The sequence below is a fragment of the Guillardia theta genome, assembly GCF_000315625.1.
Source record: "Guillardia theta CCMP2712 unplaced genomic scaffold GUITHscaffold_130, whole genome shotgun sequence".
Classification (NCBI taxonomy): Eukaryota; class Cryptophyceae; order Pyrenomonadales; family Geminigeraceae; genus Guillardia; species Guillardia theta.
Window position 1 is genome coordinate 95825 of NW_005434544.1, and position 23086 is coordinate 118910.

General features: G+C 55.6%; 8 protein-coding genes across 8 annotated transcripts in view; 4 read left to right on the forward strand and 4 right to left on the reverse strand.

Moving 5' to 3' along the window:
• Positions 1–957: 957 nt before the first annotated feature.
• On the forward strand, positions 958–1638 carry GUITHDRAFT_155549 (hypothetical protein; the record flags this gene model as incomplete). Its single annotated transcript, XM_005822156.1, has 1 exon — positions 958–1638. A coding segment is annotated over exon 1 (212 nt), but the record flags the coding sequence as incomplete, so codon positions are not given.
• Positions 1639–2278: 640 nt separating this feature from the next.
• On the reverse strand, positions 2279–3221 carry GUITHDRAFT_54734 (hypothetical protein; the record flags this gene model as incomplete). The annotated part of the gene is made up of 3 exons (XM_005822157.1): positions 2279–2423; positions 2620–2873; positions 3141–3221. Coding segments are annotated over 3 exons (480 nt in total), but the record flags the coding sequence as incomplete, so codon positions are not given.
• Positions 3222–4688: 1467 nt separating this feature from the next.
• Positions 4689–5898, forward strand: GUITHDRAFT_79999 (hypothetical protein; the record flags this gene model as incomplete). The annotated part of the gene is made up of 4 exons (XM_005822158.1): positions 4689–5331; positions 5496–5548; positions 5595–5656; positions 5826–5898. 4 exons carry the CDS (start codon positions 4689–4691, stop codon positions 5896–5898), a joined length of 831 nt encoding a protein of 276 aa, XP_005822215.1.
• Positions 5899–6401: 503 nt separating this feature from the next.
• On the reverse strand, positions 6402–8972 carry GUITHDRAFT_146645 (hypothetical protein; the record flags this gene model as incomplete). The annotated part of the gene is made up of 12 exons (XM_005822159.1): positions 6402–6476; positions 6592–6685; positions 6836–6925; positions 7071–7117; positions 7171–7281; positions 7336–7411; positions 7610–7668; positions 7740–7907; positions 7963–8028; positions 8195–8413; positions 8489–8585; positions 8788–8972. 12 exons carry the CDS (start codon positions 8970–8972, stop codon positions 6402–6404), a joined length of 1287 nt encoding a protein of 428 aa, XP_005822216.1.
• Positions 8973–10962: 1990 nt separating this feature from the next.
• GUITHDRAFT_146646 (hypothetical protein) lies at positions 10963–12968 on the forward strand (the record flags this gene model as incomplete). Its single annotated transcript, XM_005822160.1, has 8 exons — positions 10963–11077; positions 11131–11174; positions 11300–11359; positions 11418–11458; positions 11518–11596; positions 11646–11747; positions 11851–11916; positions 12096–12968. 8 exons carry the CDS (start codon positions 10963–10965, stop codon positions 12966–12968), a joined length of 1380 nt encoding a protein of 459 aa, XP_005822217.1.
• A 140-nt stretch (positions 12969–13108) lies between these two features.
• GUITHDRAFT_90315 (hypothetical protein) lies at positions 13109–15284 on the reverse strand (the record flags this gene model as incomplete). Its single annotated transcript, XM_005822161.1, has 11 exons — positions 13109–13317; positions 13365–13403; positions 13696–13756; positions 13810–13838; positions 13903–13986; positions 14033–14082; positions 14127–14223; positions 14276–14309; positions 14360–14412; positions 14459–14557; positions 14610–15284. 11 exons carry the CDS (start codon positions 15282–15284, stop codon positions 13240–13242), a joined length of 1299 nt encoding a protein of 432 aa, XP_005822218.1. The 3' UTR covers positions 13109–13239.
• Positions 15285–18387: 3103 nt separating this feature from the next.
• GUITHDRAFT_146648 (hypothetical protein) lies at positions 18388–19146 on the reverse strand (the record flags this gene model as incomplete). Its single annotated transcript, XM_005822162.1, has 1 exon — positions 18388–19146. The coding sequence occupies one exon, from the start codon at positions 19144–19146 to the stop codon at positions 18388–18390; it is 759 nt and encodes a 252-aa protein (XP_005822219.1).
• A 1886-nt stretch (positions 19147–21032) lies between these two features.
• Positions 21033–23086, forward strand: part of GUITHDRAFT_146649 (hypothetical protein) — a gene marked incomplete at both ends in the record, with an annotated part of 2980 nt that continues 926 nt past the window's right edge. The window contains 6 exons of the mRNA XM_005822163.1: positions 21033–22129; positions 22210–22300; positions 22463–22549; positions 22698–22793; positions 22842–22877; positions 23008–23052. Coding sequence (XP_005822220.1) covers positions 21033–22129; positions 22210–22300; positions 22463–22549; positions 22698–22793; positions 22842–22877; positions 23008–23052 — 1452 coding nt within the window. The remainder of the gene's footprint in view (positions 22130–22209; positions 22301–22462; positions 22550–22697; positions 22794–22841; positions 22878–23007; positions 23053–23086) is intronic.

Here is a 23086-nt window from a genome sequence, read left to right on the forward strand (position 1 = left end):
CCTACCCCCAGCTTGAATTTTGTCCTGCTGCCAACTCCTCCAGCCCTCGTCCAGCCCCATCCTGTCCCCCCCTCCTCTCGTCCTCCTCCCCTTCCTCCTCCCCTTGTCTCTCACTACCCCCCTCTACCTCTCCCACTGACCCCCTTTACTACCTACCATCCCAACCTCTGCCTGCTCCCTGCTCTTTCTTTCTCCTTTCTCACATCCTTCATTACCGGCATAGTCCTTCCTTTGGCTTCTTCAGGTTGTTACCAGGCTGCGTGAGTGCGGTTTTTGCTTTGTTCGTCCTTTCTGGTTCTCCCGTTGCAAGTAGCTTGACTGAACTTCAAGTCACACTCAGTCAAACTTCGTTTCACAGCACTGGCTGCTCGCAATTGTAAAACATTGTTGCGCAACATTAACAAATTGAGAATTTTGCCCTCCTTTACATTTCTTGAAAATATTTTCGGTTTTTTTTTTTTTGCTGAATTACAGTGAGGATTTCTTCTGCATCCTGTAGTTGAAAGCTTCTTTGTGTTCTGTTGCTCTTGTTGCAACAAACGATGAGTTCCCGTGCAAACTGCGAGGCTTCAATAGTCTCCCCCTTACAACCAAGCTCCGTGGGTGATACCGTACTGATGAGTGCCGCTTGTGCCAATGAGGGCAGAGAAAGCCTTTCCTTCGCAAAGGTTGTGGAGGCAGAAACCCAGAAGTTTGTTCATGATGCACGTTTCACCAAGGGGATAGTGCGGTACAAGGATCTAAAGGATCATATGAAGAACATGCAAAAGGCTAAGTATGCAGCGCAGCTGCCGGAGCGTCGGTCAAGGTTCTTGAATGAGGAGTGTTCAATCTGCCTGGAGACTCTCGGCCCGGCCTCTGATGTAACGCAGACAGCTTGCAAGCACATGTTTCATACTTTCTGTCTGGTTGAAACTTTGGGAAACGGAATCTGCACGTCTTGCCCTCTGTGTAGAACTGAGGTGGAGAAGTTGGTTCCTGGAGGAATTGATGGTCAGTCCCTCAAGCTGATCGCAAAGCTCAGGATCAACATTGACGCTGCACAGTGGTGCCACAAGTCCATATTGGATGAGATTCAGGCGAAGGCCTCGTCCTGCCAACAACAGCTGGAGTCGGTGTGGGTGAGGAAGTACGTCCCCTTCACCGGGCAGAAGCGCAAGAAACTCCGGCAGCAGATTCAGTCGCTGATTGATCAGCTCGAGCTCCTCGTGCGCTTCAGCGGGATCAACGTGAAGGGTTTCACGAAGATCTGCCAGAAGATCGAGAAGAAGCTGAGCCACGGCCTTGCGGCAAACATCATGGAGAAGTATGTTAAGAAGATGCCCTACTACTTGGATTGTGCCGAGGATGGAAACGGGATCGCGCATGCTCTCGGGGAGGAATTGAGGAGGATGTTGCAGGAGGTGGGTGGCAAAGCGGATGAAGATGAAGTGACTGTCGGGTGTTCAGCGTTGTCGTTGCTGATGAAGGGAGACAAGCACAGGTCACATCCCAACCAAATGCTCAACATGTAAAGTTAATGTTCGCATCGCATGCTATCTGTGAGGTTAGAAATGTATTTTGGATCGACTGGAAGGTAACATTAGTAGAGCGATATTTGACCCTTTTTTTTCTCAAAATGAAAAATTATGATGACTACCTTGGACTACTTTGCCTTTGCCTGACTCACAAGCATGGAGATCGACTTGTTGTCACCGCTCAGATGGAATTCCCTGTCAAGGTTTGAGTCAGGAGCAGAGCCTTGCTCTTCGTTGCAGTCAGGCTCACCGTGCTGCCTTGACGACATGGCACATACCAGGCGTCAAAGTCTGCTGCTCCCCTGCATCCGACAACTACAAAGGAGCTCGTCAAACTACGTTACGGTCTCTTCCGTCGTCTGACCGCACAAGTCCCTTCCAGCTGATACACGAACGTGTCGCCCTTCCGCTGATATTCATGTGGTTTGTCTTTGCTCGGACCAACAAGGTGAATCTGAAGAAAATCAGTCAGAACAGCTGAGGATAAGAAAGGCAGGCAGGCAGCTGAGGTTGACAACAAGCAATGATGAGCAGCATACACCTAAATCAAGCACACTGCTACGTTTGAGCATGGTCTCACCGAGAATTCTTTATCAGGGTGCGACAAGTGTTGCATTATGTCCAGTTGCTGTCAGGGAGCATGCTCCAGTCACAGAGCAGAACATCAAAGAGGCGTTGAGCAGAGCAGAGCAGAGCAGAGGAAATACGTTTCCAAGCAGCAAGTGCTCCCGCTGGGAGGATAGGATAGCGAAGAGGTCTTGGGGCGCTGGCACTTGTATCTCAGTATCGTCTTGGATCAGCTCAGGAGTTGGGCAGCTAGTCGCTGTTGTCTGATGGGAATGGTACTCCTCAGATCTCAGGTATTCCTCAACCACAGGAACGAGGTCTTTCCCAAGGTCCTCGCACCTGCTCCAGAGTTGAGATAGTCTATGCACCTCTGAAGATGCCCCTTCAAAGTCTCTCCGCCCCTACTCCTTCTCTTCCTCCTGTCGCAATAGTCTTCCTTCCTGCCCCCCTACCTTCCTGGCCACTCCTTCCTGTAAACCTAATGTCGCACGATGCTCCCATTTTCTCCTTCCATTCCCACTTGCTCTTCACGCACCTGAAATATCTCTGGAACAGAATCTCGTCGCACTTGTCAAAGTCCTTGTACCACCGTAGGCAGTCCATCTCCCCTTCCTCCCTGACCCTCTCGATCACCAGCCCAACCGTGTCGGCCTTCCGCTGAGGGGAGTGCGGGACTCTGGGAGGGAGAATGAAGATGTGGCCTTCGGGGATGATGACGTCTTCTCGCCTGCCTCGTTGGACTGTCGGGAGCATCATCTGCCCCTTGATCTGAAAAAAGAACTCGCCTCCCTGTTTGCATAATGAGAGACATCAGGCCGAGGTGAAGGATCGCAAACAGAGTAGAAGAGCAAAGAAAGTCACGGAACCAGAACAATCGTGAAGCTCAGACGTTAAGTCAGATCTTCGACAGCAGCAGAATAGGAAGCTAAGAGACATGAGAGCGGGAGGAGCCGGTGGTGGGCAGATTGGCGGGAGGGGGGAGGGGGGGCGAGGGAGCAGATTGGGGGAGGAAGGGGAGGGGGACGGACTGGAGGAGGAGGGAAACTTTGTGCTCACTTCTTCGACATGGAAGTCGGTCCTCTGGTTCGGGCCTCCGACGATCATGATACTGAGCTGCTGCTTGTGCATGAGGATGTTGCAGATCGGAGGACGCAACTTCTCCTCCCGCTCCTTCACCCATGCTGCCAACTCTACCGCCATGGATTCTTTGTGGACAGAGTCGTCGTTCTCAGTATGATCATGCCGCCCGGCCGCCGGGGCCCTGACCCGACGGGCCCCGGCGGCGGTGGCCGGCAGGCCGGCGCCGGCCGGGCCCGGCCCGTGCGAGTCATCTTTTGCCACACAAGTCAGGCTGAGTCGAAGAGACATAGAGCAATCAGCTTTATATGGAGGTTAGCTGACATACCCCAGTGACGAAATGGACCCCTCTTAATGATCTATAAACCACCGGTACTCGCTGCTGTTGTACTACGGATAGGCGGCTAGCTAGCAGGCTTTCAGACCCTCCACCCCCACCCCCATTCAATCTTTTAAAAGTACCGGTGCGATATGGGAAGGGTTGGCCCGCCTTGAACGTGAGCCGACTACCCCACACCCTTTTGGTCACATGTACCCCCTTAATTCATGGGAAGTGTACCGGTGGACAAGGAGCAATATGAGGGCTGGCCCGCTACCTTGTTTCTCGTGCTTAACGGGGGCCGTGCGGGGGCCATGGCAAGAGACGGAGGGGGAGGAGGAGGGGGAGGAAGGGGAGGAGGCGGCGAGAATGGGAGGGAGAGAGATGAGAATAAGCATGATCAAAGGAGGAGGAAGACGATGAGAGGAAGAAGAGTGGTGCTGCTGATGGTGCTGCAACGGTAGCGTTGAAAATGAGCGCGAATGGTACCTTGAGCGTTGAATGCACTAGGGTGGTTGTTGAAGGAGGAAGCAGTAAGAGAAGGGAGCAGACGACGATATGTATGCCCATAAAACTATCATCGGAAGGATCGCCACTGATCTCGAATGATTTCCAAGAGTTTCAGAGGCGCCATAACTCGAGCAGGTTTAAGTTGAGGGATGGGGTGTAAGGAGCAACCGCATTGAAAAGAGAGAGCGACGAAGATAGCTGAGAGCCAGGACGGGCATACCTTGGCAGAGACACACAATAAGACAGTCAGGGTAGAGATAAGGAGGCAGAGAGGAGAGAGAAGAGGGCGATTGAGGTCACATCAGGACAAGTCTTGTTGTCCTGCTGCGTTCTGACCGCTGTCTGCCTGCAGGGAGAGCTACATCAATCTCTTCTCTTCTTCCTTCCTCGACCTGCTGCTGCCTGCGTGATCGTAAGGAACTCGAGCTGTTCACTGCCCGCTCCCGCCCGGACCTCACTGTCAGACCCCCCCCTCCATCATGAATATTATCGCTCTCCTCTTCGGGATACTAGTCTTCTTCATCGCGGCTTCCAGCGCGCATGTCGCCTCCCCCCCCTCGAGTCAGCTGGCTTCCTCCATCAACGCCGCCATGGTTGCTGTGGTCGTTGGTTCGTTCGCGGCGATCTGGATGCGGATGAAGCAGCAGGAGCCCGCGGCAGCTGTGGAGGTGCTGCGGGAAGAGAAGACCTTCTACGTCATGACCAAGAGGAGGAAGGAGGTAGAGGAGAAGCTCTCTACGATGAGGCGCGATGGCAGGGAGTCTGTGCTGGTGGTGGCCGACTTCGATATGACCCTGACCTCTTTCCTCATGCCCGACGGCTCTCGGGGCATGTCCACCCACGGCATGCTGGAGCGCTCGGGCTACTTCGGGGAGGCGTTCACGACCCGGGCCAAGGACATCTTCAACCGGTTCTACCCCATCGAGGTCGACCCGAACCTCGACTGGGACTCTAAGTTCGCCGCCATGTCCGAGTGGTGGGAGACTACCCACAAGCTCATAGTCGAGCAGGAGGTCACTAAGAAGGACATCGCTGCTTGCGTCAAGGCAGGACACTTCAGGTTCAGGGAGGGAGTCCCCGAGCTCCTGGCCCAGCTCAAGGAGCGCGAAGTTCCCATCCTCGTCTTCTCGGCTGGGATTGCGGACGTGCTGGAAGAGATCTTCAAGCAGCGGCTGGGGCTGGAGGGACTCCCGATCATCTCGAACAAGATGAAGTTCGACGAGGAGGGGAAGCTGGTCGGGTTCGAGAACAACACCATCCACATCATGAACAAGGGAGCCGTCGCCCTCGAGGGACAAAACCTCGAGCTCGTCAAGGACAAGTCCAACGTCATCCTCCTGGGTCTGTCCCTCCCTCCCTCCCTCCCTCCCCTCAGGCTCTCCAGAACTCCTGCGTCCTTTGTTGCCTCTTCTCCTTTCCTTCTCCTGCTCTTTCACCCCAAAGCACCATCCCTCTTCTTTCCCACACCCCCTCCCTCCGTCCTCGTTACCCTCATTGTCCTGCAGGAGACAGCCTGGGCGACCTTCGCATGGCTGACGGCCTGCCTAACAAGCAGCAGGTGAGGAGGGACGGAAGGAACACAGAAAGAAGTGACGTGGCTCTAGGTTCTCAAGATCGGCTTCCTCAACGATAAGATCGAGGAGAGGAAGGAGGAATACCTCGAGAAGTGAGATCCTCCCTCCATCCCTCAGACCTCTCTCCTCCCTTCCCCCCTCCCCCTCTCCCTCCCCCTCCCCCTCCCCCTTCTCCTCCTGCCGTTCCTCCTCTGCCTCCTCTGCCTCTCGTCGGCATGTACCTTTCCTCTCTCACTCTTCTCACTCGCGCTCTCTTGTCAGGTTCGACGTTGTCATCGTCAACGACGGGCCCATGACGGCTGTCAACGAGCTGCTCGCTCCCATCTTCGCCTGAGAGGTGCAGCTGATCTAGAGCTGAGAAGTTTGCGGCCTAGGAGGAGACCTGCTGGGGTAGACGCGTGTAGTATAGCTGAGAGAGAGCTAGAGTATTCTTTGCATGAGAGAGTTGAACATCTCTTAAAGAGTTGTATACAAGAAGTGATACCAACAGATGTCCGATGCCATCAGGCCAGCAATCGCAACGTTTAGCGTGCCAAACGCGTTTGGCATTCACCTGGAAAATGCTGGAGGGAAGACCCGGAGGGAGTTTGGATGTTGTGAATGAACACGCAAGGTGAAGAAGCAAAGGGAGGGAGAGAGGGTGAGTGGGGGAGGGAGAGGGGCAGGAGTCCGGCAAATAGGGTTGAAAAGAAATATATCTTCATCTGTCATCAACAAGCCTGTTGCCCTTACAAGCCTTTAAGGTTACATGTCTCATCACACTAACTTACACGTCATGATTCGCCTCTCACAACCAGCTCCGCCCCCCAACGTCCTCCAGCCTCACAAGCGGCACCCTCAGATCCTGCTTGCGTTACATGAATGTTTCATCCTCCTGTTCTCCTCGGAGATCCTAATCGCCTCCACCGCCACCTGCAGTCTACCAGTCAAACTCCTCCTCTCCCCCCTTCAGCCTGTCCCATCCACCAATCTCCCCCTCCTCCTCCTTGTTCTCCCTCTCCCTTCACCCTCCGCTCCTTTCTCTCACCAGGGAGGTCAAGTGCAGCTGGGTGGTAATGCCCACACACGCGCAGTTGAGCTCGCCGATGAAGTAGTAGTCCTTTCCGTCAACCCATGGAGGCCTGTGTGTGAGAAATGCCATCAGGCTCTGCCTCCTTCGACTCTCCCCCTCCTCACTTCTACCCTTCTGCCCTTTACTGCCTCTCTCTCTCTCTGGCTCCTCCTCCCCTCCCCTCCCCTCCCCTCCCCTCCCCACCCTCTTCTCCTCGCACCTTGGTCCTCCCAGAATGAAGTCAGCAGTCCAGAGGAGGGGAAGGGGATGGTTGTGCATGCCCAGGAGAGGCAACAGGTTCTTCAGATCCCTGCGAACCTCCCATCAGCTCAAGAGCCTCTCAAGAAGAAAAGAGGAGGAGGAGGAGAGGAGAAGAGAGGGAGTGAAAAGCACAAGAGGAACAGGGGCAGCGAGGAGGGAGTGAGGAGCGGCAGGCAGACAGCAGCATCGTCAACCTGTTGACGAAGGAGTGCATGAGCCTTGCAAACGTGGGATCGTCGGGCTGGCCAACAAGGTCAGACGAGGAGGAGGAGGAGCAGAGCAAGTCAGTCCAACCTCGTATCTAGTGTAGGTAGCTCCGCTCTTCAACGTGGCGGACACTCCTCCCTCCTTTGGTTTCTTGTGCAGAATCTCCACCGGCTTCGCTCCGATGAACAGGACACGGACCTGAGCAGAGAGGTCATGAGGGAGCTCGACGCGAGCTCTAGAGCGCGTCATCACCTCTCCCTCCGAGATTCGAGGCATGAAGGCTTGATCGATCAGCTGAGCTCCGTTCTCAACGCCTCCCTCGAGATACCTGCGTAGAACTGTTTGAGCCCCAGATCTGAGGAGGTGGAGCAAGCAGAAGAAACAAGGAAACGGAGTAGGTAGGCGAATCCGGAGAGGAAAGGGAGGTTACAGGAGGAAATGGAGGAGAGGGTTCAGGAGAGTGAGAATTGAAAGTGAGGAAGCTGACACGATGTAGAGGGACAGTATGGGCCTTGCTCTACTTCACCTCTCAGCGAACGTGAGGAATTCTCCGAGCTGCATGTACTCGACATGGTTATCAACAGCCTGACAAACAGTTGAGATCGCTGCAGGACCTTCCACCAACCTCCACGAGCATGAGAGGGGAAGGGCAGTACCTCTGTCAACTCGAGCTCAGTCCCGAGGTCCAGCGAATGGTTTTTCCTCCAGAGGCTCGGGTCCTTGAGCTTCACGATCCAGATCCCTTCTCCTTGCGATCCCCTGTTCTGCTTCACCACCCTAGGGCCCTGTGAGATGGTGGTCGGGAACTTCTCTCTCCATGTTTCCTGCCGTGTCGTCGTCAGGCAGGCAAGCCACAAGTCGGTCCCTCCTCCTCCTTACCCGATCGTAGTAAGCAAAAGTGTCGGGCAGTCCTGTGCGAAGAGGAGCGATCTTGGCGAGCGCGTCCTGGTGGGGCTCTCAGCCACCCGTCCGAAAAGAAAAGTCTCCTCTTCATCCTCCCCTCCGCTCTCCCTCTCCCTCTCCCTCTCCCTCTCCCTCTCCCTCTCCCTCTCCCTCTCCCTCTCCCTCTCCCTCTCCCTCTCCCTCCGCTGTCCCTTCCCCTCCCCCTCACCTTGGACCCGAACTTGCTGATCAGCTGAGGATGTGCCATGCCAGCGAGGCCATAGGTGTCCGCAAGAGTCCCGAGCAGGTTCTCGTACTTTGAGATGGTGAAGTCGTCGTACACATCCGGGTTCACTCGTGAGATGTACCCATCCACTCCTTGCGACGCATACTTGACAATGAGATCATATGCAGAGTCTGAGTAGAACACAGGCATGGCCCACCAGCCCTTCATAACCATAGTCAGCGTCCAGCAGAGAGAAAGGGCAGCAACGCGAGATTGCTCCCTGTCGATTTCACTTACCAGCTCAATCAGGCTGTTGCAGATGGGGATGGTATCTTTCCTGTGATCAAAACCAGGAGATTTGTCATCTCCTCCTCTCGCTCCAAACACGATGATCCTGTCCCGACATCATCAGTCAGTTGTAGTCGAGTTCGCTCAGCCTTGTAAACGATTTTCAGCAATGTGAACGAAACCATATGTTTCAACATGTTCATCCCCATTCAAGAAGCATCACACACGAGGATCCTTTCAACAATCATCAAACCATCTTCTACCCTCGCGCCCCACTCAACACTCAACACCGACGTCCAAGATCTCACCTTCCTTTCGGCTCGGCAGGCTGCATCCTCAGCCCATACGCTGTCAAGTTACCGAACAGAAGATCTCTCTCTTCTGCTGTACATCCTGAGATGCCATAGATCGCCTGGCAGTTGCCGTTCGGGTTCAACCCGAAACTGCCCCACAGGCTGTCACTGATCAACGAGGCAGTGATGTTGAGGGCCATGACGGCGCTGCACGTCCATGATGCGCAGTTGCTGGGCACGGACAACATGATGTGTTCTTGAAGGAGATCGAGAAGGAGAGGAACAGCCGAAAATCAAGTGAAATGTTCTCACAAGCTCAACCTCTGATGGCCGAGGAAGTCTAATATCTCATCTTGTGCATCGCGCCCGACAGTCCTAGACCAGCAGAAGCGTCAAATGAGAGAATGTTCCAACCACTCATTCGGACAAGAATGATCGTGACTTTGCACGCAACGTGATAAAACATCTACTTCAATATCTACTACCTTTCTGCTACAATGTCTGCTCGAAGGACTGGCGAGGATGGACAATGCTATGGAATGTACCACCTCGTTTCGTTCATACCCTCCATGAGACCGATCATGAGGCATAGTCTACTCGTTATCTATCGTTCCATAAACTAGCTCCGTTGCTCAGACTCTCAGTCCGGCATCGTTACGATCCTGCCAGAATCCGCGCATACTTCTATGTCCCATCAACACGTGCAAGTATTCGACCTTCTCAGCTCCTCCCTGTTCTAATGGCTCTCTAGACATGATGAAAACTTGATCTTCAGCTGTCATTCACTATCGTTCATTTGTCTTTCCCGCCCTCCTCTTCATTTCTCTTCTCTCTTATCCATTTCTCCGTCTTCGCATACTTTCGGGCGGAGCTGCCATGGCTTTCCCCCAGTAATCACATATAATCCCACCCCAGCATCCACCACCCCCACCCCTCTAAATTCTGGTATTTGAAAAGTACCCCTCTAATTAACATTACCCCACCCTCTCTCTTGCTGCATGGGACAGTTACTCATTGGTAGGGTAGTTGACCCCACCCATCGACTTATGCTTGAATTTCAACTAAATGTCTATGCAGCCAAGGAGTTCATGACCCCCACCCTGAAACAGCATGGATCTGTAAACCTGCCGACTACCCACACTCGAGAAAGTACCCACCTTTTGAAGGACTGCCCTGCCTTACCACCCCCTTGTTAAGAACCCCCACCTATCCAGAAACGCTTTGCCCCGAAGGTTGCGGTCTGACGTCATGGCAATGGTGGGTAGATGACTTTAGTAAGGTGGGGTACTGGTAGGCATAATGGAAACTAGGCGGGTACTCTGAGAACCAAGACACAATTACACCGGGTGGTATACGGTCTGTTTGTCTGTGAGGGAGGGGTGTATATGATCACTGACGTAAGGGGGTGGTAGGGTAGTGGGTTGTTGGTCATGGAAATCTTTGAGGTGGGTGGTCGGAGCGTCTAGTGTGGGGTTCTCGATCGACGTACGGAGAATTCCATTGAAAGTTGGCGAATTCCGAGATTTTGGGCAGAAATTTCAAATATTACTCGGTGTTTATCAGGAAAAATGGATATATTTCATACATAATTTCTATATTTCGTTGAAATTCCTCAAATCTCTGCGCCAACTATTACGAGTCTTTTCGCCGCTTGATTGCGTGTACGAGGCGCTGAGTACCCTACCTACTAATATACGGTCAAAACCACCCCTTCGGACTGTTAAGGGAAAAAAGACCGTCCGAATTTTCTGATGAACTTCGGAACCCCAGGATCGCGTTTCCCACCCCTACCCCCACATTCTTTCTCTCTGTACCCCTACCCCACCATTAGTAATGAAAGTACCCCCATTGATCTGTGATTTTCCGATATATCACCCCTACCCCCTGTCCTCTATCCTATTGGCTTCCCCAGTTGTCGTGGATCTCCTCAAGTTGTTTTGGACGTCAAGTACGATTCAAGTACCCGTCCTTTCCAGCTTCAAAGTACCCCTTCTGGGTGGGTACTCACAACTTGACGAAGTAAACCCTGCCGGGCCTCGGCCGGGCCCTGCCGGAATGCCCCGACCCACTCAGTTTCGGATACGTAACGGTTTGTAACCGAGTGACTCCTGCGCCGGAATGCAAAGGCGACTTTTGGGAGGGGAGGAGGAGGGAAGGAGGAAGGAGGCGTGGGGGGAGGAGCGACGAGCTATGAGCCTCGTTCCTCTCCTCCTCCTCCTTCCCCTTGCCCTTATCCTGGTCATGGCTCCCCTGCATGCCGCATCCTGGGATGACACAAGCGTCTCCCTGTTGGAGGAGGACGTTGGTGAGTGCCCGATCGCCTTCAATCGAGGGCAGCTGGATGACGATTGTGTGCAGTGCCCTACTACTCAGGAGTCTTGGGACGAGGAGGATGGCAGGAGGTGAGACCAGAGGAAGGACTGCCTCTGCAATGTTGTCAGATAGCCTGCAAAGAGAGTTTGTGCAAAAAGCGAAGGGGGCAGACGGGGGTTTATATGAAGCAAGATCTGATGGAGCTTCTTTGCAGTGGACGGGGGCAAGAAGCCCTGTATGGAATGCTCCTGATGAACTCCCAGTAAGGCCACAGGTGATCTCGTCGAGGGTGTTTCATGCCTCCGGAAGTTGCTGACCCGACCATGGAGCAGGAGCCGGAGCCGGAGGACGAGGTCAGGAGCTACATTTCAAGGTGAAGCTGAAACCTCTGAGAGGTCTCCTCCTGCATCATCTCACGGTTTGCTGGGACAGAGACTACGTCGCCCCCACCGGAGGAGCTGACATCACCCACGTTGGTGAAGGGACGGAACGCGTGAGGGCTGGTTTAGAGGTGGGACAAGCGTGCTGTGCTCTTTCTGTTTTTCATGCTGGAGACGCAGGGAGCATGGGGAGGAATCTCGTCCATCACTTCCCCGGTGGGTGGGGGGGTAGGAGGGAACGAGATGGGGGGGAGGGCTGGCTACGAGACTTGGACGCACGAGGTAAGGGAGGTGGCAACATCGAGCATGCTCTATCCTCTGATCCCTTCATCCCCCCACTCCCCGTGGGCTGTCTCTGTCCTCTGAGATGATCTTCTCGTGTTAGGGTGGCGGACTTGCTGGCGCTGTCAGAGCAAGTTCGATCGCGATCAAGCCCGTTGCAGACCAGTATGTGAGTATAGTCCCCACCCCTTCCACCCTCCTCTCCCTCCCCTGCTCACACTTCCATCCTCTCCCTCCCTTCCTCCCCCTCCCCTCCTCCCTTTTCCTCCCCTTTGCCCTCTCCCTTTTCCTCTTCCCTGTTCCCTCCTCGACTTGTCTTTGGCTCCTCCTCACGGTTCGTGCTCGCAGGGCACCGACGGCTCGCTGGAGCAGGGGAACTTCCCCGGTGTGAACCCCAACGATCCCGACGGCACCAGCTGGATGATCGGGATGCACAGGGACGGTGAGAACACCGTTGGACGATGGGCGATCGCTCCGAGGACGCGACTTGCGCGCAAGCAGCAGCTGCTGGAGACGGGAGCAGACGTTACTGATGTCGGTGAGACCACGAGGGAGGACTACGTCCCTGGCGTGTACGGCCCGCTGAGCAGCGGGACGAGCTGGGTGATCGGCATGCACAGGAAGCCCATGTGGAGCGAGTCTCAGACGTACGCGTGCAGCACCACGACGCCATGCAAGAAGGGCAAGGCGGATAGGGCTCATTTCTTCCAGCAGGACACGAACCCTTACGTTGATAAGAGGAGGGTCTTCGACTCTTACGCCCAGCAGGACCCCGACAGCGTCAGGGGGAGGGACGCGTATCCTTGGGACCCAACGCTCGACCCGCAGATCTTCCGGTCCACTCCCAACTGTGCGGATGGGAAGCTGCGGTACGGATGCTTCCGGCAGCTGAGCCTGTCCAAGGACGCGCCTCCCATCCCCGAGGAAGAGACTGTGAAGGACATGGAGCAGTTTGCTGCTGAGCAGGCGGCTAAGAAGGATCAGCCTCCTCTCGGGGATCGATCCAAGTGGCCCATGTGGAGCGACGAGTCCATGGCCAACTGGCCCGCGTGGGCGAAACCGCCAGGCAGTCCGGACGACGAGACCCCGTGGGACCAAGACCTGCTGAACGAGGACCTGCTGAGTGAGGACAGCAGCTCCAGCTCAGCTGGGGAGAGCAGTGGAGCAGGTCAGGACAGCAGCTCCAGCTCAGCTGGAGAGGGTAGTGGAGACTTGGAGTGATGGAGATGTTGGTGGGTGGCTGCTGGCTGGGCTTGTGGCTGGGCTTGTCTCCGTTGCGAGGAGGATGGGGAAGGAGCGAGGGCAGGTAGAGGCTCAAGTGTTCGATGGTATTGGTCTGAGAGGAGCAGCAGCGAGAGGATGGCGATCTTAACGGTTCACGTGCTTAGCTTTGAATACATTTAGGTTGTAACAAGTCGTGGGTGACACCCGGCGAGTCGTCGGGCCGGGCCCGAAGCACCCACGTGATAATGTACAGTCGGGAAATGCCACGTCACGACTCGATACCGAGGGAAGCATTCTTGGACTGATACTGCAAGAGATCCTTCAGTTCTGTCAAGTCGGATCGGATCTAGTGGGACGTCAGTAACTGTCACGGCCCCACCACTCAACGCTCACCTCCTCTATCTCCTTGCGGATCAAATTCTTGGGGATTTCCTGGTCATGCCATGTCAGGCAGCTCGTAGAGGTGGGAGGGTTGAGATCAAGAAACTTGCGAGGAGTGAAGATACGGAGGTGAGGGGAGAGGGGGAAGAGAGGGGGGGAGAGAAGGGGGGGGGGGAGAAAGGGGGGGAGAGAGAGAGGGGGGGGAGAAAGGGGGAGAGAGAGGGGGAGAGAGAGAGGGAAGCAGTAAAGGGAGAAGAGACAGACGGAAACAGAGCAGGGGTGAGGAGGGAGAAGGAAGAGGGAGCAGAGGGGAGCAGAGGAAGGTACGAGAGAATATGACTACCTTGTTCAGAAAATGGTCAATCTGATCCACGACGATCTTGTGCGTTTTTTTGTCTTCTGGCCTGCAAAAGCGGCAAGGAATCAATCGACACAGGAGGAGAGCAGGGAGAGGTACCCGTTCATGGCGAGCAGAGAAGTATCAACCTGAAGGCACAGGCAGCAAGGCATCAGGTCAGAGGAGGGGGAAGGAGGGCACGAGTGAACTCACGTGGGAGAGGTTGATTTCAGATGACGACCTCGATTCCAGCTGCAACCTCTGCCTCGCTCTTGTGACGACAGGAGGCTGTTTGTGCTGCAGCCAACTGTTGAGTCACTATGACTAGCTCGGAGCAACGGACCTGCTCAGGCTGGTCGTGGTTGTCGTGCGGGCGGTCTGTGATTATGGGACCTAACGACAAGATCAGAGCGTGCTATCATGTGCGGGAGACAGACTCGGGCAAACAGTCTCATCTGAAGTTGATCTGGACAGCGTGACGTCATCAATGGCTTGCTTCTTCATGGTGCTGTATCTTCGGATTGTGTTTCGCACCTGACAGGCCATCCCGTCATCACTGGATACATACCGTAACTCTTGGCTTTACCGCCTTCTCCGTCGTCCTCTCATGAACCAGCCGGCTGGTTCGTTCAAAGTTTGAGTTTGACAACAACTTGAATCTTCGGCTTACCAGAACTGCTCCTGAGCTTCAGGAAACTTGACCAAACACTTTTCAAGGGACGACTGAGCTCGATGTAAGGTCCGGTGCAGTCCTAGTCACATGACGCACCTGGTCCAGAGCGAACAAGTTGCACCACGTCGTCGCTGTTATGGTCATGTTTCTGTGATCCTCCAGACCGAGCACGCAGTTCTCCCCAAAGTAACTCCCCTGCTGAGAGTCTGAGTATCCATCTCACACGCCCAGCAGCGCTCGGGCTGACCTCGTGCAGCTCGACGTATATCCCCTTCTCTTGGTCAACAGTGACCTCCACACTCCCTTTGATCAGAAAGAACATGCTCTCTCCGTACTCTCCCTCCTGCGCGTTCAAGTCAGGGAGAAACTCCCAGCAGAGCTGTGGATCTGAGGGGCCCAGCAGGAGAGAGGCACTTACTTCGTAGAGGATGTCACCCGGGCAGAGAGTCCGAGCTTTCAGGAAGAAGATAATCTCTGTTAAGAATTCCTGACCGCAGTTGCGAAAGAAAGGCACGCTGGTGATGAGGTCGTTGTACAGCAAGAGAGCGACTTCCGAGCGCAGGGCGCTCGACAAGTCTTCGACCGACTTGGGGATGTCCCGGGAATGGTTGAAGTCGTACTCGAAGAAGCTTCGCGTGCGGATCCTCAGGTCAAGGGGGAGGTTCTCCTGGTGCATGAAGTCGTCGAGCAACTCCATCTGCTCTCTGAAGGTCCTCCCCTTGAAGTCCATCTTCCCCAGGACAGACTCGATGCTGCCGACGATGACGGCAAACGTCGAGGCTCCGATCCCCATCATCAGGATGCAGTACATGATCTCCGGCGTCGTCCTCATCGTCACATCGCCATACCCGACAGTCGTCAGGGTGGTAAGCGTGAAGTACATGGATGCGAGGTACTGCACGGAGGAGCTGGCCTCCTGCATCCAGGACCCATCGTGCTGCAGGCATTCGGTGATCATCGTTGCTGTCTGATTGGGCTGAATGTATCGCATCCTCGTCTTTGAGTCCGGTGTGACGTTGCCGTCGGCGTCGGTGATGGGTGGCGGGCAGGAGAGGACGTACATCTGATCTCCCGGCACGTAGATCTGAAACTCCGACGCCCAGTTGATGGAGAAGTCTTGCTCGAAGTCGACGATCAAGAAAAGAAAGCAGGCCATGCAGTGACTGAGGACTATCACGAACAGAAGCAACTTCACGAGCCGAAGGTGCCCGGGGTTGATGGCAAACGCATCCCTCACCCTGGCGATCATCTTGTTCCAGTGCGTGAGGCGAGCGAGCCTGAGGAGTTTCACGAGCCGAGCAAGTCGAGCAAGTCGGTTCAGTCGAAGAGTTCTTATCATCGTCAGCCCGCACTGATCCGCCGAGATCGCATTCTCGATTAGGGTCACCGGAAGAGAGCCCATGACGTCGAGCCAGAACCAGAACTTGAGGTAGTTGAAAGAGATCACTTTCCAGTCCGTGACAAACTTGATACTTCCCAGGTCATCCGTCTTCGGATCAACGGTTGCGGTGCGGAAATTCAACAGGATGTCAACCCAGAAGGAGACGTTGACAAGCCAGTTGATGACAAAACTTGCGTCCTGCTGCTGTCCCCCGTTGCAAGTCATCCTGGAGAAGGCGATGGAGAAAGGGACCGTGAAGAGGGTGTAGAGCAAGAGAAGAATGATCCACATGTCCCAAATCAGCCGCGGCTGCGAGTAGGGGTGAAGTATGAACTTCACGTCGGGCAACCAGATCTGCTGCCGCTCGTCTGACTTCTTGCTGTTCGTCCATGTGCTATCTACGTGCACGAACGAGACTCTCTTGTCGTCGATCCTCGTTGGAGGGGAGGATGGTGAGGGCGAGATCTCTAGATCCCCCTGGGAACAATCATGTCAGCGCCCGACGACAGCAACTCGAGGCTGTGACCTCAGGGAAAACTTTGTTCGTCGGGTGCGACATGTGATTCAACCTTGTCCCTTCAGATCCATCTGCAGTTCGCAATAATCACCATCTGAAATGATGGAGAACACTGACTGCAGGGTTTGCTAAGATTTCTGTTCAGGTCAGAGAGAACTAGAGGAACTCATCTCACTTGAGCCTCGTCTGACCTCAACACCATCATAAATATATCTGACTATTTGCCGTTCCATGATGTGCAAAATCAACGCTCTCTGCCGCTCTGCCTCTCCCTCTCTTCCTCCCCACGACACTCTAAAGGCTCTGGGCCAGGAACAACAATGCACCAGGCTTTTAACAGGCAAAGAGAGGAGGCGCTGAGCTTAGGAGAGGACGGCATGAAGGTAATATGAAATCATTAGAAGGCTGGGCAATGTATGCATTCTTTCGCCCAGCAATATCCTAACTTTTTCGAAGCCAGCAGAAATCAGTTTACACCATCACCGGGAACAAACACCGCACCCTCATCCTGCATCACAACAAGAGCGACAGATCACTGACAATGATCAGACTGAACCAAATCACACTCCAGAAGCATTGTCTTTCTCTCTTTCTCGCTGCTAGCTCGTCCATACCACCTGCGCCCCCCCTGCCGACTTTTTCCGTTTCTCAACCCCTTCCCCAGCTCCACCATCATCGCCACGCACGTTCATCCTCTCTTAGCCTCTCCTACATCTCATCTCTCCTCGTGTTTCCCTTCCTCGTCATGATGATCTTTTTAGTTCCTCCTGCGGGCGCCGCATGTCAGCATGGCGGGCAGGGGGCGACTGTCCGTTTCTACCATTTCTATTTCCCGGAGAGGTTGAGTTAACTTGGGTGACCAGCAAAAAATATTTTCTAGTGTGGTACATTTGGTACAAATTGAAGATATACAGATATTTCATATGGTACTGTAATTGTATATATGCAAGTACAGCCGAAACATAATAGTACAAAATAGCGGTAGTAGCTTACATACTTGTTATGATATCACACTCAAAGTACTAAGCAAAAATTATTTCGTACAAACACTGTACGGTACAGTACGGTCCCGGGCAACCCACCCCCGGGCCTTATAACTTAGACGCCGGGCCGCCGGGTCACTGAGCCTGTCCGAGGGCCCCGGGCCAGCCCGGGCGCCGCCTCCGACACTGAGTCCCGGAGTCCTGGCAGGTCAACTGGCAAGTTGCAGCCCGGCCCGCCGCAGAGCCAGCCGCCAGTGAGTTGCCAGAGCCTGGCACAGGGAGCGGTACGGGGTCAGCGGGCGGGCTCGCCGCAAGACGGTACCGTACCGTACGGCGGTCACCGCCGGTCACGCCCGCGGCCGGATTGGATGACGGCGGTCACCGTACCGGGTGCCTCGGACTGCCGCCGCTGGCGGGGCTTACCGGGCCGTGCGCCCGTGAGCACCGCCGCCGCGGCCCGACCGCGCGACCCGGCCGCCGCGCCGTCAAGGCCCGGGTACGGTGACCAGTCCGGCGACCGGCGGCGTACCGTACCGTACTATCATATGCCGTGACCGGCGTACCGTGACGGTACCGTGCCGTAGTCACGGTGACCCCGGCGGCGCCGGCGCCGCCCGGCGGCCGCGGGCCGCCTCAGTCGCGCCGCGGGGTCGGCCCGCCTGTGGGCGCGGCCCGGCCGATCGCCGAGCCTGGCCCAGTTCTAGAGTCCCGGCGGCGGCCGCAAGGCCGCAACCAGCCGGAGGCTGGTTTGAACCGCACGGTTGAAGTGAGCGGCCTGGGGCCCCGCGGCGGCCGGCGGGGGCGCTCAGCAGTGCCCGGCCGGGCTGTGCCCGGCCCCCGGGGGTCGGAATGAGTCGCTGCTGAGTTTAGCAACCGCTTCCGCGGCAATGTCTTGCCACCGCTTGGCAAGGGCCACACTAATCAAGTCGACTTCGGATCCTTTTAAATGATACCACATCCATCAACATGCTCGAGGCTCTCAACTTCGGGTCACCGTGAGGCTGCTCATGTGGCAGTTGTGACGCGAGTACCCTGGCACCGGCGCGGCAAGCCTTGAAGTTCGATTCCCGACTCGAGGTCCTCCTACGACGAGTTCTCTTCTCAGTGCTCGACCGCTCACTGTGACCCCATCAAAGCATCCTCATCAAGCCTTCTCAGCGGGATAAGCAACTGGCAAATCCGTTGCAAGATCTGACATGTCCTGTTGACTTTCTTGCACTCGTTCTGCTGTCTGGAGCTGTCCTTGTATCGCAATCGAAGGTCCCCGATGTGTGGTAGGGATGCCTTCATCCCATTCCCCAGGATTGCAGCAGATCACACACACAATGATCGAGAAGGTCGTCTGGAAGATGACCAGAACGACATTCAAGGCAACGATTGCCCACAGACTTCCAACGTATCTGCCGCAGAAATCGGAATCTTGTTTCTGCCAGATCTGATAACGAGATGAGTCGTCAGTACACAGCACACGAGCAACAGCAGCAGCAGCACAAGATAGAGTAGCCTCACCACAGAAGCTAGACGCGACTGCTGCTCCCGTGAGCGGAATGGCCACTCCAATGAGGGACGTGATGATACCTACGATAAGGAACGCAAGCAGCACTCCTGTGGCAGTCTTGTTCCGTTTCTTGGCAGCAAATACTCCCAAAAGACAAAAGACTATGGGAACAGCCGCAGGGAGAGTACCCCACAAAGCAATGGACCTCAAGAAGGAGTTCACACTATCTCGAGTTGCTACACAGTTTGCGAAATCATAACCATAAGTGCTGGTACCAGAAGGTTGGGAGCACGTGTCAGGAATCTTGTATGTGGCTGCAACAATCCCAGCGACGAGAAGAGCGAGACCAAGAACGCCATTCACGACGCTCAGATGAAACACGGCAGGGAGAGATACCTTGCACATGGCGGAGAGGAGCGCTTGTTGCTGGGACCAGGAAGTTAACAGTTCTTTATAAGTCTTTTTGTTAAAATAGATATTTCATATGGTACTGCACTGTACTGAGTCATTTGTACTAGCATATCAAGTACAGCTCAGAAACATAATCGTACAAAACTATGATATCAGGCTCAGCCTCACTGTAGCCTACGTTAGCCTAGTAGCGTCCACACTACTAAAGACTCGGACTCTTTGTCGGATTGATCGGACACCGGCGGGGGCCCAAACCGTTCAGTGAAAGGCGTACCAGTACTGCTACTTAACTTTGAGTGAAAAAAAGGTGCTACTAGAGTAAAGTAGTGACCGCCTACGGTACTGTCGTGCGGCATTATTGAAACAATTGAAACTTGACTTGCCACACGGTAGCCCCGTACTGACAGTGTACTGCCCGCGGCCAGGCAGGGAGTAGCACGGTACGGTATGGTACCTGGTAGGGCCTGTAAACGGTAACCGTGTACTAGCGGCGGCGCTCAGCGGCTGCGGCGGCGCCCGGCCCGGCCAGCCTCCGAGTGCGCCGCCGCCCCGGGACGGTCGGACCGGCCATGAACGCCCGGCCCCCGGGGGCCCGGGGCCCGCCCCGGCCCCCGGCCCCCCCGGCCGCCCGGCGCCCGGGCCCCCGGCCCGGGCCCGGCTGCCCGGCCAGTAGCGGCGCGGCCGGTCCCACCTGAAGGCAACTAGCTACTAGCTACTAGGCTAGCCCAGCCTTCAGACAGACCGTCGGACCGTACTACGGTACCGTCACTGGGGCCGGACCGGGCCGAGTGACGCCGGTACGGTACCGTCAGCGAGGCGGCGCCCCGGCCCCCCGGGCCCACTGGCGGCGGCCAGCAGCCCTGCGGCACCGTGCCCGCTCGGAGTCCGATCGGCGGCGGACTCGGGATCGGACATTACCGGGTGGCACGGTCCGAGCCCGGCGTTAGCGGCAAATGATGGGCACTGCCAAGTTCCCAGGGCGGCACTGCCGGGCCGGGCTCCCCGGCGGAGTCCCGGACGGCGGCCGGGCGCGGTCCCGGCGGTCGTTGCCTAATTAGTAATGATGGCTGCACCCTACCCCTACAAGGGTTTGGAATGCTCAAAGGGCCGGGTAGTGAGCCTTTGAGACCCTACCCGGTGATTCTCCCAGTGATAAATAGAGGAAAGGGGGTGGTGGGCTGGCGGCGGCATGCAAGCGAGCAAGGGAGAGGAGCGCAATGCGCCGGTAGGAGGAGGGCAGAGATGGTACAACGCAGAGATAGGAGGTTCAGAGAGTGAGGATTCGCAGCTCTCTGCAGGAGGAGCGGAAAGAAGAGGAGGGAAAGGAGGGTCTCAGAGAGGTTCTGAAGGGAGCAGGTGTGGGCTACTGATAGCCGGATCCTCAGATGAGATGAAATACTTGCGATTGAAGTCTGAATAGAACACTTGGGAATGAATAAGTGGTCTGTCTGAAGGTGGAAACAAGACTACCAGGTAGCAGTGAGTATGTAGGGAGGGATTTGGCAGAGTGAAATCCTTTCAAGTCTTGTCGGATATGAACGGCAGTGTAAGATGCTGTAGGATGGTTGAGATTAGCAGCGCTGAGTCGGCTGAGGAACCCATTCTTTGCTTCGCCCTTGTACTCAGCTTCTCTTCCGAAGGACCTTAGTGATACAGAGTAGAAGAGAGCTGGGATGCAGGGGGTGCACGTTGATGCAGGGTTGAGAGGGAGGGTGTTAGTATGAGCGACTCAGCACCATGAGAGGTCAGCATGCTCAGAGTGAAGCTACCTTGCCGCTTCATGACATCTGGGCAAAGTATTTGGCAGCCCATTCGGCGCCGCTGCCGCTGTTGCCTCGCAGTGTGGGAGGACCTTGACTGAGTCCGCAGGTGTGTCGACGATGTACGGGCGAGTGGGGCGAAGCTCTCTCCTCAGCACCCAGTGCTTCCTGGGCCTCCTCGTCTCTCTTCCCCTCGTGCTCGCGTCGAACGTCCATGACGTGCCGACTTTGGAGGCGTACCGCATGTTCGAGTATGACGACAAGGGCCAGCAGCTTGGATCGAGGAAGAGCGCAGTGAACATGCTGGCAGTACCAGCGTCCTCCTCCTCCGAGTTCGGCAGGAGGGTTGTGGTTGCTGACCTGCAGGATCTCTCGGCCGTGTACGTGGAGAAGCTCTTCGTAGAGCGATCAGCTGGAGGGCTGCTGGCCATCTTGCCGAAGGACATAGACATTGAAAATCCTGAGCAACGCAGCAAGTGGCTCGAGGTAGAGACTGCTCTTGCTAAGATGAGGGTGAACGCTCCTGTCTACTTCGCCTTCGAGAGCAATCAGACGCAAAACCTCAAGCGCATGCTCGAGGCAAACCCAGGAGAGGTCCAGCTCTCCGCCACTGGGCTCGTCTCGCCGACCAAGGCGAGCAACGTGCAGGGGGCCAACTTCCAGGGATGGCTGCCGGGTCGAGGAGGAGGAGAAGAGTCGAGCAGCTCTCGCCCGATCATCGCCATCGTCGCTCACTACGACACGCTGGGGGTGGCGCCGGAGCTGGCGGTTGGCCTTGATTCCAACGGGAGCGGGATGATCGCCCTGCTGCAACTCGCAAAACTCTTCTCCAAGTTGTACTCGTCAAAGAGGCAGCAGGGGATGTACGACATCGTCTTCGTGCTGACCGGAGCCGGCAAGTCGGAGTTCACCGGCACCAAGTACTGGCTGGAGCACACAGACTCGCGATTGCTGGACAGGATCGAGTTTGTGCTGTGCCTGGACTCCATCGGGTATGGCGACAAAGTTTACATCCATACCTCGAAGCAGAAGTCCAAGGACTCGGTACCTGCTGTCGCGAAGCTCTGGGACGTGCTCAAGTCGACGGCAGAGGATATGAACATCCCCCTAGAGATCGTAAGGAAGAAAGTCAACCTGTCTGACTTCTCTTGGGAGCACGAGCAGTTCTCGAGGAAGGACATCCTTGCAGTGACCGTCTCCCGTCACTCAACGCACAGGTGATGCTGCTGGGAGATGAAGATGATCATCGAGCCTCTGCAATGATCTTGAATTGTCTCTCCCTCACTCTGTCCTGCAGAGCCGACATCCGCTCCTCCATCCTGGATAGGAAACTGGACGTGCAAGCTCTGAAGAAGAATATTCTTTTCGTGGGGAATGTGATGGCCAAGGTAAGTCTCTATATCCCCAGTGTCCAGGTCTCGCTATCACACTGCCTTTCCGTCCCCTGGATATATATCCTCGCCTGGACCTCTCCTTTGCTCATCCTCCCTCCCTCCCCCTTCCCTTCAATGTCCAGGTTTTCCTCCTTCTCATCCCCTTGTTCATTGCAGGTCGTTTACGATCTTAAGAAGCCTCTCGACGTCTTCGAGGGCTCTCTCAGCTTGAACTCAGCCTTCCTCGAGGCCTGGGCGCAGGAGGTAAATTCCTCTTCCTCCCCGTACCACAATTCGCTGCTCTCACCATCTCCTCTCCCTGCCTTGCTCGCTCCCTCACTCGCTCCTTCCTCCTGTCCTCCTACCTTGCACCTCCGTTCCCTCCTTCCTGGCATCTCCTCAGCCTCCGTAGCTCGCAGGCACCCCCCGCATGATGCAGTACCTCGGCCCGGATGCCATCAAGACGATCGAGAAGGCTGGGCAGCTACTCAAGGAGTACACGGCAGAGGTGAGAAATGTGCGCGAGGAGGACGAGCGATGATGCGCCGCACGGCAGATGACCCGCCAGATGTTTTCTCTTGGGCAGGAGAAGGTGATGTGAACGAGAGGGGGGGGAGGGGGGAGAAGGAGCCGGAGCAGATGCAAGTGAAGTGATGGAGGAGAGGGACGAGGGAGAGGGAGCAAGGAGAGGGAGAGGGGGAATGCTTAGCTGCTGCTATCAGGTCTTTTACATCGGAACGTCAAAAGCGCAGATCTCAGTCTACTCGGTACGTTGAGATATGCATCAAACCTCTCCTCCCC